The sequence below is a fragment of the Lipotes vexillifer genome, unplaced genomic scaffold, assembly GCF_000442215.2.
Source record: "Lipotes vexillifer unplaced genomic scaffold, Lipotes_vexillifer_v1.1 scaffold42, whole genome shotgun sequence".
In the NCBI taxonomy this organism is placed as follows: domain Eukaryota; kingdom Metazoa; phylum Chordata; class Mammalia; order Artiodactyla; family Lipotidae; genus Lipotes; species Lipotes vexillifer.
In genome coordinates, this window is record NW_006783436.1 from 534,822 (window position 1) to 552,824 (window position 18,003).

General features: G+C 43.8%; 1 protein-coding gene across 1 annotated transcript in view; it reads right to left on the minus strand.

Annotated features, from left to right (window-relative positions):
* The window catches only part of PDGFRA (platelet derived growth factor receptor alpha), a 46,862-nt gene that overhangs the window by 23,890 nt on the left and 4,969 nt on the right, over positions 1-18,003 (minus strand). The window contains exons 2-8 of the mRNA XM_007456076.1: positions 12,513-12,573; positions 10,729-11,046; positions 7,240-7,500; positions 5,978-6,108; positions 3,872-4,043; positions 3,589-3,778; positions 325-440 (exon numbers count right to left, since the gene is read on the minus strand). Of these exons, the coding sequence (XP_007456138.1) occupies positions 325-440; positions 3,589-3,778; positions 3,872-4,043; positions 5,978-6,108; positions 7,240-7,500; positions 10,729-11,046; positions 12,513-12,561 (1,237 nt within the window). The 5' untranslated portion in view covers positions 12,562-12,573. The remainder of the gene's footprint in view (positions 1-324; positions 441-3,588; positions 3,779-3,871; positions 4,044-5,977; positions 6,109-7,239; positions 7,501-10,728; positions 11,047-12,512; positions 12,574-18,003) is intronic.

An 18,003-nucleotide genomic window follows, 5' to 3' on the forward strand; every position in this document is an offset into this window, starting at 1 on the left:
TCACTCTGGAACAATCTAAGGTCACCCAGCCCAAAAAGCATCATGTCCCTCTTTCCAGGACCACATTGGAAGCAGATGGTAAGGAAGCTAGTGGAGCCTAGGAATTCCCAAAGTATTCCAGACAAGCCTGGAACCTCCCAGAATTATGTGGATTTATAAGTCCAACAAAGCTACCCTGACATGTGACATCTACAGTCCCTGCTTCTCCCCTAAAAGGGCTGCTTTTCCCTCCACGACCTGGGGGAAAAGTGCCAGGCTCTCCTCGGGAGACTCTCAGTCACGCAACCATTGAGCTGGCATTGTCTACATACGGCCCTTACATACCTTGAGTTAAGAGTTCAAAAGTATAGCTCTTCACATCGTCTTCATTTTGAACTACAATAGTATAATGGCCGCTGTCTTCTTCCTTAGCTCGGATCAGCTTTAATTTGCTTCGATACCTTAAAAGAAAAGGACTTTGTTTCAGCAAGTTGTAGCCAAATAAATTCTAAACGTTAAGTAATAACCATATTCAATTCGAATTTTGTTTTTTGTAAAAAAGTAAAAACATCTTTTTTCTCGTCCATATCATCGCTTTTCTGGGATTTCTGATACACTTTCTACGCACTGAAGGTCTGAGTCACAGACACTTAATTCTTAAACATAAGACGGGACAACCTGAGATGAGCAATGGCTTATGTGGCTACAAGAGCAGTCAGCTCTGCTAAGGCCAGACATCTAAATGGGAATAAACCCACCAACTTTCCTTTTCTTTTTTAACCCTTGATTTTTACCTTCTAGAAAAATACTTGCTTCCCCTAAATATTCATCATTTGAGTGATTAGCCAAACAATGGAACACCCTTGGAAGAAAGAATGAGGACACTGTCTCTGTATCGATGGATACGAAGAGGTCACTAGGGTATAAAATTCCTGCTTGCTTGTATTTGCTTTAAGAAACTCTGGAAGGTTTCATAAGAACCTAACAAAACTAACAAAAGTATTCCCCTGGGGGTGGAGAGGAGGGGGTACGGAGGAACACGAGGACAGGAGTGGAATAAGCTTTCTTACAATGCACTGTCTTTAGGCTTGAATGATTTTAAAGCACAGGATTCATCTTAAAAAATAAATAAATTAGAGAAACATAGTCCTTCATACTTCATTAATGGGAAGTTTCTCCAAAAGGTTTCTTACACGTACAATAAATGACATTTGGCCATGAGTGTGTGTGTGCGTGCGCGTGTGTGTGTGTGCATCTATAAAGTAATGGCCCATTTGACTGTCATTAACAAAACAGCACAGTGTGACAGGCTTCCCTGGTGGCGCAATGGTTAAGAACCTGCCTGCCAAGGCAGGGGACATGGGTTCGAGCCCTGGTCCGTGAAGATCCCACATGCCACAGAGCAACTAAGCCTGTGCACCGCAACGACTAAGCCTGCGCTCTAGAGCCCACGAGCCACAACTACTGAGCCCTCGCGTCTAGAGCCCGCGCTCCGCAACGAAGAGTAGCCCCCGCTCGCCGCAACTAGAGAAAGCCCACGCACAGCAACAAAGACCCAACACAGCCAAAAACAAAAATAAATAAATAAACAAATTTATAATTAAAAAAAAAAAAAAACAGTACAGTGTGGAACTGTGAGTGAAAGGAAGGTGGAGTGAGAGGAAGAGCACTGGTCATGAAGGGAGGAGACCTGGGGCGTGACTGAACCTCTCCATGCCTCAGGTTCCTTATGTGTAGCACTGGAAAGCTGTATGCAAGTGTCATTTTGAGAATTAATTACATGAAATAATCTATAGGAAAGCATTTCAGAGGCTCCAAAATACCCTGCTTATGTAGAGTCTTCTAGCCCACGACGCCAGGTGCTGGGACCTGTGACGAGAGCATGCTGGGCTGGCTTTCCCTCTGCCACACCACACTGGACACACTCTGGAATGGACTTCCTTAGAGTCCCCTTAGCACCCCTGGCTGCCAATGACCAGACAGTCTTTTGTCATTCATTTTCTGCACTTGTTCAGCCAAGGAAGCTGGTGGATCCACTAGTTTGTTTTTTTGTTTTTTTTTTATTTTTTATTTTTGGCTCTGTTGGGTCTCCACTGCTACGCGTGGGCTTTCTCTAGTTGCGGCGAGCGGGGGCTACTCTTCGTTGCGGTGCACAGGCTTCTCATTGTGGTGGCTTCTCTTGTTGCAGAGCACAGGCTCTAGGCACACGGGTTCAGTAGTTGTGGCCTGCTGGTTCTAGAGCACAGGCTCAGTAGTTGTGGCACACGGGCTTAGTTGCTCCGCAGCATGTGGGATCTTCCCGGACCAGGGCTTGAACCTGTATCCCTGCACTGGCAGGCGGATTCTTAACCACTGTGCCACCAGGGAAGCCCGGATCCACTAGTTTTAAGTAAGCCAGACACCCCTCCATCATATGCATCCTATGTTCCCTTGCCCATCATGGGGATCAGATGTGCTGGAGGAACTCTCGAAGCACCTGAACAGGCCGCTCTCCTGGACCACTCAGCTGACGACCACTGTCTGGCCGTCGCTATTGACTGTAGCTCGCAGACAGCGCTCAGACGGGTGTCTCAAGTGTTGGCTGTGCCAGGACCACCCTATTCCTCTCTGGCCTCACAGCCTAGTGGAAAGTTGGGCACTGCCCACCTCTTTGTGCACCTCCATTTCGTGTCATCAGAAAGCCTTCCAGATTCAGTATCCCACTTCTTTTTCCATCACTGTTCCACAGAGGTTTCCATGTCCATTTTCCCAGATGTCGCTTCTCAATTACACATGGAATTTAGTTCAGAAAGAAGAAAGCAAATCCTGAGGTTAAGCGAACTGATGAGAGAGGGGTTCTGTCTTCTCTTCTTCCCTGAAGGCTTGAAATAGAGGACTGCGTCTCCCTGGGATGGTTTCTGACAAAGGTGCAGGGCTGGATTAGCTGAGCCCTTCAAGAGGTACCTTCTACTCCTAAGTTCTAATCAGAGCTTAAAACTGCAAGAGACCTCAAAATATCATCTGGTCCAGTTCCTCGCCTTGAAGGACACAAGGTATTATTAACCCTACATTATAGGTGGGAAAACTGAGGCTGAAGGGTGACTTACCCAAAACTCCACCACTGGTTGAGAGATGACAGCAGTCTCCTGACTCCTCAGAGGGCAGGGATCTAAACTATTCACTGTATGTCTTCTCCTAACCACATTTAACCAGACACTACTCTTATTTCCCATGGAGGCCTCACCGGGGCAAATGCATTTCAAATTAAGCCAGCAATGTTTTGTTTCATGTAGGTTTATGTGCTAATTGCCCTGAACTGTAATCACCATACAAGTGGGTCCAATTTTACTTTCTTTCCTCCATCCCTTGCTGAATCCAGGAACGTATCTTTCATTGGGAGCAGAGATTTTCAGTTCTTCTTTCTCTCGTTTGATCATAAACTTACCAACATACTAATACTGTATTGCAATGTTATCGGGAAAGGTACTTGATTTCCACTGTCTCCTATTTCTGACTGCCAGATTTTCTATATGGACTCTTGGTTTGGGTTGTAAGACACGCACAAGCCTCAATCTATCTAGGAATACACAATAAAAAGAAAAGGCATACTCAGGAAGGGTGTTTCTTTACCTTATTTCCTGAATCTTTTCTATGTCAGTGGTGATCTCCGTGAGATTCTCAATCAGAGTCAGGTTGTCCTTCAGCCAGGCTATCCTGGGAGGGGGGTAGGCCTGCACGTCCACCACAAAATGTTTGACTTCATGCAGGTTGACAGCTTCCAACGGGCTGAAGTTGGGTTTGATTTCAATAAACCCTTTCTCTGTACAGGGAAAAGTTTCCGTTAAACAATGATTACTGCATAGTGGATCCCCGAGCAGCACAGCCGATGGACATTTTAGAAAGCAGAATGTACCATGCACAGAGATGGTGACTTTCTTCATTTCTTTGACCTCCTTGGTGGCCTGGCGGGCAGCACATTCATAATCTCCACTATCTTTCACCGTGGCCTCAGGGACCATCAGAGTGTACACCAATTTGATGGACGGGACCTTGGTTTCCTCCAGCATTGTGATGCCTTTGCCTTTCTACAGAAAAAGGGGAGGAAAACTGACTTTAACAAGTTAGCTCCTAAGAGTGAAGCCTCACGTAAACTACAGACTCTGGGAGATAATGATGCACCGATATGGGTTCGCGGACTGTAACAAGTGTACCGCCCTGTGGGGATGTTATGGGGGAGGCCGCTCTTGTGTGAGCCCAGGAGCTATGCAAGAAATCTCGGTACTTTCCCCTCAATTTTGCTGTGAACTTAAAACTGCCCTAAAAAATAAAATCTAATTGAAAAAAAGGGTTTTTTCAAGCTCACTCCTTTGAAAATCCTGTTTTAAAAAGATATTTAATGACATAGGAAGGTGTCTGTGCTATACTGCCACAGGAAAAATACATAACAAAGTACTATTTATAGTAGCTACTAATTATTACATTTATAAAGTATTTAAAGGATTTATCTCTCTAAAATTATAATGGGGGTGTTCTGGGAAGTGACTTTTCCTCTGTTTCTCTAAATTTTATTAAGTTACAACAATAAGCCTACGTTATTTTTAATGTCAAACAAAAATATGATTCATAAACCAATACTTTGATTATATATTTGGGGCCAAACAGCACATGGTTTGGTTTCGAGGGGAAAAAAATTTTATCTCCAATAAATGAAATGTTTCTGTTTTAAGGATTAAAGGCAATCAGGTATGCACAGAAAAATCAGACAGCTTTACATTTCAGCGAAGATATACATATATGTATGTATGTCTATGAATGTCTCTTCAATACATGAGGTTTATAAGGCAATATGTGAAAATGCCCAACTTCCAATCAGATGCCCTGGAGAGAAAGGAAAGGGGCAGCAAAAGCATGGGGGAGAGAAATGGATAAAAGAAGAGACACTATAAAATGCCAAAAAAAGAGCGAGGAGCCGAAATTTGCAAACTAGGAGCGAAGGGGGAAAAAAAGCATATATATACATATATGTTTTTTGTTCTCCATGAGGCCCCTGCATTCAACACTGTTAATTGTTTCTGCGTGGGACCATCATAGCCTTTCACAATGGTTCATATATACTTACCACAATGCATTAGAATGAATGAGACCCGGGATTAACATATATGCACCGCTATATATAAAACAGGAAAACAACAAGGACCTACTGTATAGCACAGGGAACTATACTCAATATCTTATAATAACCTATAATGGAAAAGAATCTGAAAAAGAATGTATGTATGTATAACTGAATCCGTTTACTGCACACGAAACTAACACCACACTGTAAATTAACTATACTTCAACTAAAAAAAAAAAAAACAGAATGAATGAGACCCTATGTGTAGATCCCCAGGGATCAGAGATGGCACGGTGGCTCCCCTTCCCTGCTTCCATCTCCATTCCTCCCTCCTCCCTCCTTCTGTACATGGGCCAGCTTTTAACAGAGTGCTTGGGATTTGGCAAACATCATTAAATCTTTGTTGAATGACTTGAGTTATGCCTGTTCACTGAAGAGAACCATGCAAAGGAAGAGCAGGCAGGCAGGAGGCAGAAGTGTCATGGGTGTCCACAAAGCAGAAATAGAAGGGGGCAGGCAATCGACATTATCAAATGCCTCAAAACCCAAAGGCATGAGAGCCAAGAAAAGGAGAATTCATGACTCTCTCAGCAATCAGCAAATTTTAAAATCCATTCGTTTTTTAATTTTTTCGGTTGTTATCTTGTAGCCATAGAACCTTCCGGTTTCTTTCATACTTATGAGAAAAAGGGCTCAGTGTGAAATATCTATGCATTCTGTCCAGCTGTCATCATCTCAGACTCTCCCATTGCTCCAAGAGCCATGAAGCCATCTGGTCAGTGAGCAGCTTAGAGATGGGAAGCTGGGGTCTAGAGGAGGTCAATGTCGTGCCCCATCAGCGATGGGTCTTTGGACCCCTCCTGTACTCCATTCCATGCCACCAGGGGCCGTGAGGGTACCTACCACTTGTCCAGGGTAAGTCCACTGAAGGTCCACAACCTCATTGTTAAAGACGGCGCAGGTGACCACAATCGATTCCCCTGCCTTATAGACAGTTTTAAGAGCTTCCATTTCCAGATCAAGTTCTGATGTTGCTATTTAAAAAAAGAACAAACACAAGGACCTAAATATCCACAGTATAGTTAGGATCTTATAAGGTTTGGGCGTTTTTAGGATGACCCTGAAAATAATTTGCAAACCACCTTGATCAAGACAAAATATTGAAAATCTCAGAAACCTTGATTTGTGTTGACATACATAATTTGGCACAAGACACACACACACACACACACACACACACACACGCGCGCAGAACAATAACAATAGTAAAAATAAATTCCAATTAAACAGAAGACCACATTTGAATCCACAAGCATTTGGGTTAATTTGGGTTAATTATAGTGCCTATAGGCCCTAGTTCCCACCCCATCACTCATTCTCCTCTCCCACTCCGCTCCCCAGGTATTCTCAGCACTTCGAGAACCTAGCACAGAGCTGGGCATAAAATAAGGCCTTCACAGAAGTTAAATGGCACACTCTTGCTAACGCCACATCTACACGTAAGTGTTCGATAAATCTGTTGCCCCAAGCATGGTTTATACTTTCCCATTTACATTAACCACTCGCATCAAAGGGATGAAGTCGACAACCACCAGCTTTTCTCAAAATCAAAATCACTTTTCTTAAGTTACTAAAATTAACCTAGGGGTCCAACCCTCACAGGTGTGTGTTTGTTGTTAGGGCCTTTGTAGTCAGGAATGTGACTAAACAGTAAGAGGCTTATGCAAGAAAAGAATTCCTTAGAGTATTTTGAAGTCAACTGATGAAACACAAAATCTTACAGGGGTAGGAAAGCTTTTGCCTTTGGTATTGCTAAGCTTCGTACTGTTAACAGCCACAGAAGTCTGCTTAACATTGTACGGTAAAGGTGGGATCCTAAAAACCTACATGCATCTGACTGTTTTGCCTGTTAACTCTTATTTTAAGAAGGAGGGGGCTTCCCTGGTGGCACAGTGGTTGAGAGTCCGCCTGCCGATGCAGGGTACACGGGTTCGTGCCCCGGTCCGGGAAGATCCCACATGCCGCGGAGCGGCTGGGCCCGTGAGCCATGGCCGCTGAGCCTGCGTGTCCAGAGCCTGTGCTCCGCAACGGGAGAGGCCACAGCAGGGAGAGGCCCGCGTACCGCAAAAAAAAAAAAAAGAGGAGGAGGGAGAGGGCACAAGTACCTTTTAAAGCATAAACATTGAATGGGATGGTCTGGAATTTCTTCCCCCTGACGGTGGCCTCGCAGATATAGGGTCCGACAGTGAAGGTTCCATTAAAGCCTTGTCTGCTGTCATAGGAGGCGTGCACCACCCCGTCACTGCTGAGTAAAATCACTGGTGTCTCAGGATCAGTCGTTCGACAAGGGATGATGGCCGAATCATCATCCTCCACGATGACCAAGTAATCTGTCATTCCTAGAGGTACGAAGGCTACATCTGGGTCTGAAGTTTGAAAAAGAAAGAAAAACATGTTAGGGATTAATTTCATCTTTACACATATATGCAGAAAAATTATTCCTTTGCCATTAATCAAATTCAAAGGTATCAATTTTACCTTCAAACATATATATAAAGGTGTCACCCCACTGACATTAATCATCATAAAAGCTAGAAGGTTCATACTTCTTAAAGTATGAACAATACCAAATTGCCTATATACCCTCATAAAAAATACTGATGATAGGGCTTCCCTGGTGGCGCAGTGGTTGGGAGTCTGCCTGCCGATGCGGGGGACAGGGGTTCGTGCCCCGGTCCGGGAAGATCCCACATGCCGCGGAGCGGCTGGGCCCGTAAGCCATGGCCGCTGAGCCTGCGCGTCCGGAGCCTGTGCTCCACAACGGGAGAGGCCGCAACAGTGAGAGGCCCACGTACCGCAAAAAAAAAAAAAAAAAATACTGATGATAAATATAAATATTAGTCAGGAAATGAGGTAAAAATTTAAACAACTACTAAAAACAACAAAAAACGGACAACAAAATAATCAGGTCTGTTCAAAACATGAGAAAATACTTATAATTTTTAAATTATGCAATGCTTTTGACAATGCTTATGGCCTATAGTCAGTATTATTGAAAAGCAGTACAGAAACCTACCTATCAAAAAAAAAATGACTCTCAAATAATAAATAAAATGTATAATCCCACAGCTTGAGAATTTCCTTTTCAAAAGAAAACCAGCTACTTAAGCTACTATAGTAAGAAGTACTGAGAGTCTCAAGCATCAGTTTCGCAAAGGATGTGCAACTCTTCATAATTGCAAACAAGATCTCTGACAATGCAGGGCCTAGCCAGATGATGTTTGTGCTAGGGCAAGGGAGGAACAAGAAGAACCTTTGGACTGGGAGTTCCCTGGTGGTCCAGTGGTTAGAACTCCGCACGCTCACTGCCAAGGGCCCAGGGTTCGATCCCTGGTCGGGGAACTAAAATCCCGGAAGCTGCACAGCACAGCCAAAAAAAATAAAAAATAAAAAAAAAAGAAGAATCTTTGGGCAATCTTAGATCAAAACTCCAAGACCCAGGGACCTTTAACAAACCTACCTTCCTACCACTGCCTTCACAACGGGAGAGGGGGCGTGGTATTTATGGTGGGAATGACAGGTGACATTCTAAATACCTCCACTTTTTGAAACAATTTTTTTTGACTGGTAGGAAGGGAGGCTGATACAGATTTAAGAGTGTCAGAACAGAAGTGAAGAGGGTCTAGATCCATGGAGCACCCACAGTTAACAGAAGGCAGGAAAAGGAGCCAATTTTAAAAACTTGAAAAGACAGAAAGGTATGAAGATACACTTCTGAAACCCCCTTACTCTACCTCTGCTAAAATGACACGGATGGCAAGAGCTGTAAATGGTTTATATGTTTGTTTATTTGAAACTAAGTACTCTGGCTGTATTCCTCTTTAATTCACCCATCTATATATTAAAACTGCCATGACTTGAATTTGTGTTTAGAGCTCCAAATTCTTGAACTCTGTTAGCAAAGATTCCAGCAACCAAAGCTGCAAGTTAATTTCAGGTTAAAATATACAGTTTGATATCCATTACACATCAGCCAGAGCTTCCTTTAAAATGTCTCCCCTACCATCACGTGTTACCTATGCAATGTTTAAATAACATGGTGGTCCTTCTTTTAACAACTGTCCTTGGAAGAAGCCAATATATACAGATACAGATATAGATACAGGTACAGATATAGATATAGGTACAGATATAGACATAGATCATTACAAAGGAGTACCCAGGCAATGCTAGGAGGGTGGCAGACCAAATGCATCTCAAGCTCACGGCTAAGGCTAGTTAATTAGGGTGGCTGCTGTGGGAAAGCACCACACCTTCCTCCAGCAACAGGGCCTGGCTCTGAAATCCATCACAACCCTAGGCCATGCCCTCCAGAGATGCTTCCAGACAATGACTGTGTGGAACAGGGGTTCTTTAGGCTCCCCAACTTTCTTTGCCCAGAGGTCTAGGACTCATCTACCCCACCTTCCTTCCCACGCTCCTTCATTCAGGGTCACACTTACAATGCAGGCAGACAGCTCTCCCAGCCTCTGCTGGATCCCTCCCCATTTTCTCTCATAAGCCTCTCTCCTAGTAAAACCCTTACATACTTAATCCCACCTTACTCCTATCCTGGCATGTGTTTCTTGGAGGACAAGAGACAACATCAACCTGAATTTTTATTAAAAAGAAAAAAATCTATTCTAACTCATCAAGAGTAAATACAGGCACACCTCGGTGTACTGCACTTTGCTTTATTGCGCTTCGCAGATACTGAATTTTTTACAAATTGAAGGTTTGTGGCAACGCTGCATCAAGAAAATCTATCGGTGCCATTTTTTCCAACAGCATTCCCTCAGTCCATGTCTCTGTGTCACATATTAGTAATTCTTGTTAATATTTCAAACTTTTTCATTGTTCTTATCTTTGTTACAGTGATCTGTGATCAGTGATATTTGCTGTTACTATTGCAAAAAGATTACAACTCACTGAAGGCTCAGATGATGGTGTTTCTAGCAATAAAATATTTTAAACTTACAGTACGTATGTTGTTTTTTTTAAGACATAATGCTATTGCACACCTAACAGGCTGCAGTATAATTCAAACATAACTTTTATATCCACTGGAAAACCAAAAAAAAATGTGTGTGACTCGCTTTATTGTGATATTGGCTTTAATGAGGGGGTCAGGAGCCAAACCTGTAACATCTCCAAGGTACGCCTGTATATGTTTTATTGAATTTAAGAAATAGCATGGTTATTTGGAAACTATTCTAATGACTATGAGCAAGTCCGTGATAAGGCCTACCTAATTTTACTTTGTGGCCCCAGCACTTAGCAGTGCCTGTCACACAAAGCATACACAGTAAATATTTGTTGAACTCGATCAAACTGAATAGAAATGAGTACATTTCAGACATTCTGCACAATGCCAATGAAAGATGCCACAATGACAATGATTTTCAAAACTTAATACAGTTCCAAAATATTAACAGTGAATATTTCTAGATGCCGGCATGACAAATGACCTTGATTTAAGTTTGTGTGTTTGCCTATAGTTTTCCAATTTTCTCCAATGAAAATTTATGATTTTTGTACTTATAAAAAACTCTCTTACAATTAACAGGAGAGACGGGACGATGATAAGCTTGGTCCAGGGGACCCAGGCAACTCACCTGGCACATAGATGTAAATGCGTCTGCCCTCGATCTCGCTTTCTTCCAACTGCGTGTGGTTGTAATAGCAAGTGTACAGCCCTGTGTGGGCCGCCGAGGCACTGACCACTTCCAGCACCGTCACAAAAAGGCCACTGTTGTTCTCCTCGTTTCTGATTTCCACATTGGGGTTCTCTTCTTCAGACATGGGGTACTGCCAGCTCACTTCACTCTCCCCAAAGCATCTCAGAGAAAAGGATGAATTCAGCTGCACAACCCTCTCGTTTTCATTGGGCAGGATGGAGGGTAATGAAAGCTGGCAGAGGATGAGGCTTGGCCCTGTAAAAGGAAACATGCTCTGAATAGGATGCAGTCCAAAAGGACGGTCTCACCCAGAGCAGCTTCTACGAACAATGACCATTTCTACGCAAAAATCCATTAGCCTGGATGCCCATGAAAGGCCCCCCATTATAACAGCACCACATCTGCTGAGAGCAGCAAATGCTCCTAAGGCCTCAATAGTCCCGCTAAGCACCCCTGGATTCACCCCTCCAAACACTCCAATGGATAGAGGACGTCTGACTCCAACTCCATATTTTAGACTCTTATGTGTGACCATGAAATATCCCAAGATAGCATAAGCTCAAGCACACGTGCGTTCTTTACTGTGGACAGGGAACGCAGACAGTGAGGACACAAGGCAGATTCGTGCTCAAGAAGTACGCGCCTTCCGTTCCTCTCTACCCTCTGGCGTGCCTCCTCTCTAATGACTTCCAGAAACCAAAGCAGGAGGATGTGGATTTCAATTCAAAAAGAATAGTCAAGCCCAAGAGCAAAAACGCTTAAGTTCATCTTAGAACCTAAAATGTCAGTCTAGCTTCTTCCTCTGTCTATAAAACTGGTAGAAGAGATATTATGACTTAATTAATTATTCATTACTGTTCTCTAACCTCCCTGTGAGCCTGGTGTGGGAATCCCACCCAACTTCAGTATGTGTCCACTATGATTGATCAGCTCTGTTAACAGGGAAGTGGTAAGTACACCTGGGTCACTATCCCGCAGGTGGGGAATACTGAGTGGACTTCAGAACTCTTACATCACTGATAGCACTTAGTTCTACCATATCCATCTAGGTAAGACCTAAAGAGACTAATAGACTTAAGTTAACTCCTCAGATTGGAAAAACACTGGTGTCATGGTGAACATCTGCAATTTATAAATATCTGGATGGAAACTAAGAAAGTCCAATAAATATTTCAACAAATGGCCCCAATGGCATCCCTCCTTTTGGAAAAGAGTTACTAAGCTTCCCCAAGAGTCAAACAGTCTATTAATTCGATTTCAAGGCCGAAGGTGATTCTAAGATTTTGTAGCAACGAAAGCATCTTCCACCAAAGACAGGTATAACTTTAGGCAGGTATGATTTTCTAGATGAGAATTTTCCATTATTTGTTCCCTTGGAGCATTCTTGAATTCCCCTGATTCACCTCTACTGGAAACCCATGTCCCAGGAGATGGAGGAGGGCGGTGGGCAAATTTAGACTATTATTCCTAACAATATTTCAACGCCATGATTACACATATAAAGAACATTCTTTTTTGAACTGGAATTAGTGCAATACAGCGGAGAGAACTGAAGGTTTGTGGTCATTCTAGATAATGTCCCATAGGTTTCTACTTCTCTTTACTCTTTTGGACTGTTTGCAGTATGCACAGTATAGGTCATATACCCGCAGAGCACAGAACTTAGGGGAAAAAAAGATTTCCCCTAGGACAATGAACTCAGATAGGCCTGTGATCCATACCTGTGACGAGACAGCCTAAGACCAGGAGTGCCCAATGGGAAGTCCCCATAGTTCTGGGAAACTGAAAAAGTCAAAAGTCAAACAGAAACAATGTTAGTCAATAAAACAACCCGTGAGCCTAGTTCTCTTTGCGCTTTGCGCTATGGAAAATGTTTTCTTTTTCTTTTTTTAGTTATTAAATTACCTTTTTATTGATTGATTTTTTAATTTAATTTAATTTATTTTTTTATACAGCATGTTCTTATTAGCCATCAATTTTATGTTAACAGCATCATTTTAGTCAACAACATCCTGGTTTTTAAGATTCACAGTTAAAACAGTAAGATGCCTAAGAAGCAGAAATCAGATGGCCTCGTGCGGCCCCGAGATCATGACAGGAGCCATCTGAAGCCAAAACCCTTTTTGATTGCCTGCAGCTTTCAAATTCCAGAAAGTCTGACTTTATTGTCTTGGAATATGTCCAAAAGTACAGAAGAACGGTTCCTCTTAAACCATTTAAATTCAGATGGCGAAAAACAAATAAACATGTATTTACTCAACTGCTAAACTTGAGCTGTTTTCACTCAAAATGCGTTGTCATTGGCTTCGTGTTTCGCTAACAGAAAATACTTGGTCACATCCTCGGCAACTTTTGGGAAAAGATGCTTAGGCTGCCAACAAATATCTTAATACTAAAGAGCCATTCTGGTATAGACGTTTTTACAAGTTGCACTAACCCAATGTCACTTAGAGGATGTCATAGGCAGGCCTGTACCAGGCTCAGGCCTGGGCCCCCAGCCCAAGTTCTCCCAGGACCTGCTACATTCACAGTCAAGCTAAACAAGGCACAGAAAAGCCGAGGGCACAGGCATGGAAAGAGGAGCCGTAAAGGAAGTGAAAAAGGGAGAGGAAGTACGAGAGAAAAGTGTGGCTAAATTCTTGTGTTTCAGGGATGCAGTAAACCACAGGATAAAATTCAATGGATGATTCGTTTTCACACGGGTACCTGTACCTGCAAAAGCCAATTTCTCCACCCTGATTTCCTGCAACAAATTCTAGGGAATGGAAGAGAAGTAGAGAGACAGAGACTGAAACTGAATGTCCCCAAGACAAAACAGGGAAACGCAGTGGGCAAGAAAGGGGGGGATAAGGAAAATCAATGGAGGGAAAAATGAAAAGGACCCATATTGCCCTGCAGTAAAACCACTGAAAAATCCATTCTGGTCCACCCTCTGAAAAGGCCCCCCCCCCTCCTTTATCCTTTTCTTTCCATGCACATCCCACAAAGTTTATTATCTCCCCCATCACTTCCCACATGAAGTCATTGAGAAAGTGATCTTCCTGAAGTTGACCACGATGAGCTTGCAGGTATTGGGGCTGCTGAGCACCCAAGTTTCAATTAAAGAGGCTCTGCTGAGGGGCCTGCGCAGGGGCGCAAGCTTTAAGATGACCCATAAAAATCACCTAAGCCTTGGCCTGGGAGGTACTGGGTCTCTGAGTTGCTCAAAACCCCAACTCATGCAATGGAAATGAGTTCATGGGACTTAATGTGTTCCATCACTGACTCTGATGTGTGTACATGATTCCTGAGTAAGCTGTCTAAAAAACAAAACAAAAGAAGAAATCGATGCATGCCTGTGTTTAGCCCTTGTTTTCTTCTTCTTTTTTTTTTTTTTTTTTTTTTTTTTTTTTTGGTTGCAGAGGATCCAGTTGATAATAGCCTAGTAGTTTTCGGTGGAACCTGAGAGCTTCATCCTGTATTCTTGCTTGGAAGTGGCAACTGGCCTACCTGCAGACATCAGATTTCTGCCCTATTAAATTCTACCAGTTAGGGCTTCTTTGGTGGCGCAGTGGTTGAGAGTCCGCCTGCCGATGCAGGGGACACGGGTTCGTGCTCTGGTGCGGGAAGATCCCACATGCCATGGAGCAGCTGGGCCCGTGAGCCATGGCCACTGAGCCTGCGCGTCCGGAGCCTGTGCTCCGCAATGGGAGAGGCCACCACAGTGAGAGGCCCGCGTACCGCAAAAAAAAAAAAAAAAAAAAAATTCTACCAGTTAAATGGAGGAGGAAGAAAGACAGACTGAAACATGGAATGCTGGTAACAGTGAGTGGGCTGGACAGGAAAAAAAGATGATAATTCTGTTTTCTCCAAAGCAGGAACGAGAAACCAATATTTATTAAGCCAAAGTTGTCATGTGTATGCCATGTTTGTTAATAATAACCCTGTGAAACATCTGATTTTAAAAAGTGCCGCTTGAGGCTCAGAGAGGTTTAGCAAATGACCCAAAATCACACTGTTGGTGGTAAAGCCAGGATTGTAACACCACGTCTGTGTAATGCAAAAACCACACTCTCTGCAATCCACCATATGTTCTCTCTCAAGGGAAGGTCAGTGTTTCAACCTCCTGTGCTCCCTCCACCCCCAACTATTTCCTAATGCAAACTGGGGCCCTGCTTTCCTCCTCTGCTCTCTGCCGCAGTGAGAGCAGTACAATGTGCTGTGAACCCAAATGCAATTTGCACAATGCTAGCTGGCTGATGGCTTCCAAGGATCCTGGCGTGTGCCCAGGGATGCAGGGTCTCCTCACTGCTGCGGTGACGGGCACAGCGGGCCCCAGAGCCAGGCTGGAAAGACTGACTTACCACAATTAGCAGTAACCGCCTGTGTGTTTGTACATATAAATATCAGCCTCCCACTGATAATCCACTTAGCAAACTTCAAAGGAGCCCTCCAGAGCCAGCCTGATGTCTTGGGTTTTATCACATTTATATCCTGCATTCCTTCAGCTGGGCTCGCCAATGATGCATCTTTAAAGCATTCCCAAGCTTAAGAGAGGGGCTCACTGCTTTTACAGCACAGGCTCTGATGAGGGTTTCGCCCCGGCCAGGCCCCACCATGTTTCCTTCTGTGCATCCAGATATGGGAGACCCGGTGCCAGGGAGGATTACTTACTGACATACAAAGTGGGCAATGAAAACAGGGCCTCAGAGCAAGCAATAATGATACAAATACTGAAAATCAGCATGTGTTTACCTATGATTTCAACCTCCCTTCTCTGATAAGAGTGGTTCCCTGGCTAGAAATCTAGGCATATTCGTGAAGTTTCGTGTCATTACTCGTCTGTAACTCAGACAATTTACTCGTGAATAATCGCAGACTGTTAGCCCGACAGGGAGGTAATAGAAAACAACTGGAAAGAATGGAGGCTTCCCTTCCTATTGGCCCTGGAGTGAGAATCTCTAGGAGTCATGTTGCTATTTCCAGTGCTTTTCTACTCTGGGAGTAAATGCTCATCCTTAATCGGTAACCCCTATCCTAGAGCTCATCCAAAAGTCGGACATGCAAATATAAGTAACTGAGGTTACAGATTCAGAGAAACACAGCATGTTATGAGTCAGCAAGAATAAACCACTTTGCAGGGAGGAGCAATGGATTTCATCCAAAAAACATTTTTTTTAAATCATAATCATTTCTCTCACGCCATCCGTGTGCTGGACTTCAGTCTCAATCCTCTATCCTCACAACTCGTTGCCACAGGTTAGAGAAACGACTGGAGAAAAGAGATCTCTTCCGTGTTCACTCTCAGACAAATGAGTGTGGTCTCTCCTCCCACCCCCCATTCTCTGGTCCTTCATTCCTTCTCTCAGAAGATATGATAGAAATGGCATTAGAGCAAGCTCTGATCCCACATCTGACACCAAGGCCACCTCTCTGAACCTCAGTCTCTTCTGTAAACCAACACTAACACCTGACTTGCTGGCTTGCCTTACTGCATTATTATAAAGACTAAATTCTATAGTTTAATTGAAAGGGCTTCAGAAACTGCAGCTGTTAGTTTTCGTACTGCCTCTTTTTCTGCCGGCTCCAAAAATGTTTTAGATGAGAGGGACATCAGAGGGGCTACTGCAGCTTCTACTTACTGAGACAGTCAGGCCCCAGAGGCCACTTGACTGGCCCTGTACCACATGCATAGTGGAGAATTGAATCTGAACTCATGTGGTGAAGACTGGTGTAGTTATCAAGACTGTTTCAAGTTGAACCAATATATACAGTCATGTAAACAAAGAAACAAATCTGTTTGCAGCCACTATTCTTTCTCTTTAACAGGTTGCCATCTCTGTCCCTGCAAACAGAAGCAAAGAGCCATTAACTACGACTCTACAGTCAAAAACAACATGCTAAGCTAGAGAGTAAACAGAGGGCAAGCAATGCAAGGGCACTATTTCCAGAAGAGAGAGCATGGCATTCTTCTCACAAAGCCAGAGAGCTGGCTTCCGGATCACCAGCTGCACAATGCGTCCCGCTGCAGAGCCACTGAATACTGAATTTCACCCCACCCTGGCATGATTAGAGGCCATAGAAGACTCTCTCACAGTCCCAAAAGTCACTGACGACCTCAAGATTCAGATTTCCGAGGTTCAGTTAATTTCAGCTCTCTTCAGTTAATTCTAACTGTGAAAATTACATGTGCTGCTTTTTCCCTGTGACAAATGTTCTTGTAACTTCAGCCCAGGCAATCCAAATGCTGGTCGACCCTGGTGGCAACTTCAGCGAGGTTGTGTTTACTGGGATCTGCACCTCACCAGAGCCTGTTTTACTGTTTTTATCTCCTTGAGTTCCATTAGACATTCCAGCGATGGGCGGGGGCTGGAGTATTTTTACATGGGAACATTTTATGGGACCGTCTGAGCTCATAAACCTTTCTGCTCTCCTGCACCAGATATTTAACCACGGGAGACTACAATGTCACTTCCTTTTGATTGTCACCAAACTGGTGTGACACCTAATGGGACAACCTTAGGTGTAGCAGCTTGTAGTATACTTGATCTCACCAAGTCCCCAACACTAGGGCTTCACTGTAAAAGGAAATGCAAATAACCCACCTATCTTCTTCACAGGTCTGTTCTGATAATCAGATGTGGTAGGTCAGCACTTTGCTCATTAGGTAAATACAAAGGATTAACAACTAAGGCGAAAGACTACCCAGAAGTCCATAAAATAAATGTCGTCAGCCCAATGATTCTTGCAACTTCACAGAAGAAGAAAACTTGGTCCTACCGGGTGGAAAATGCATCTTCCTGGTGCCACGACTCTCTTAGAATATCCGCGAAGCCCATTCTCGCAAAGGGTCGTTGAAGCTCTCAAGTAAAACCAGCAGGTGGCAGTATTGGTCCAAGGGACAGGCAGTCCGGCTTAGATGCTGCTACAAGTTCTGTGCCAAAATGTCCCAAATCTTAACTTCCCATCTCTTTATTTTATTGGGTTGTACATTTAGGTTTCGTGGTGACCTCAGCTCAAAGCCCGCAGAACAGAAACAGGAATAGGGTAACTGCCTGCGAAATGGCTTAAAGTTCCGCGGGGCCCCAAGAGAATTCGCTGAAGGCCAGACATCACCACCATCACCATCACCATCACCATCACCCCTGCCAGAGGGTCGGCCGGGGAGACTGAGCTTCGGGAGCCAGGAAAATGGCGCTGCCATCCCAGGTCGCAAAGGTTTAGAAAGTTCAG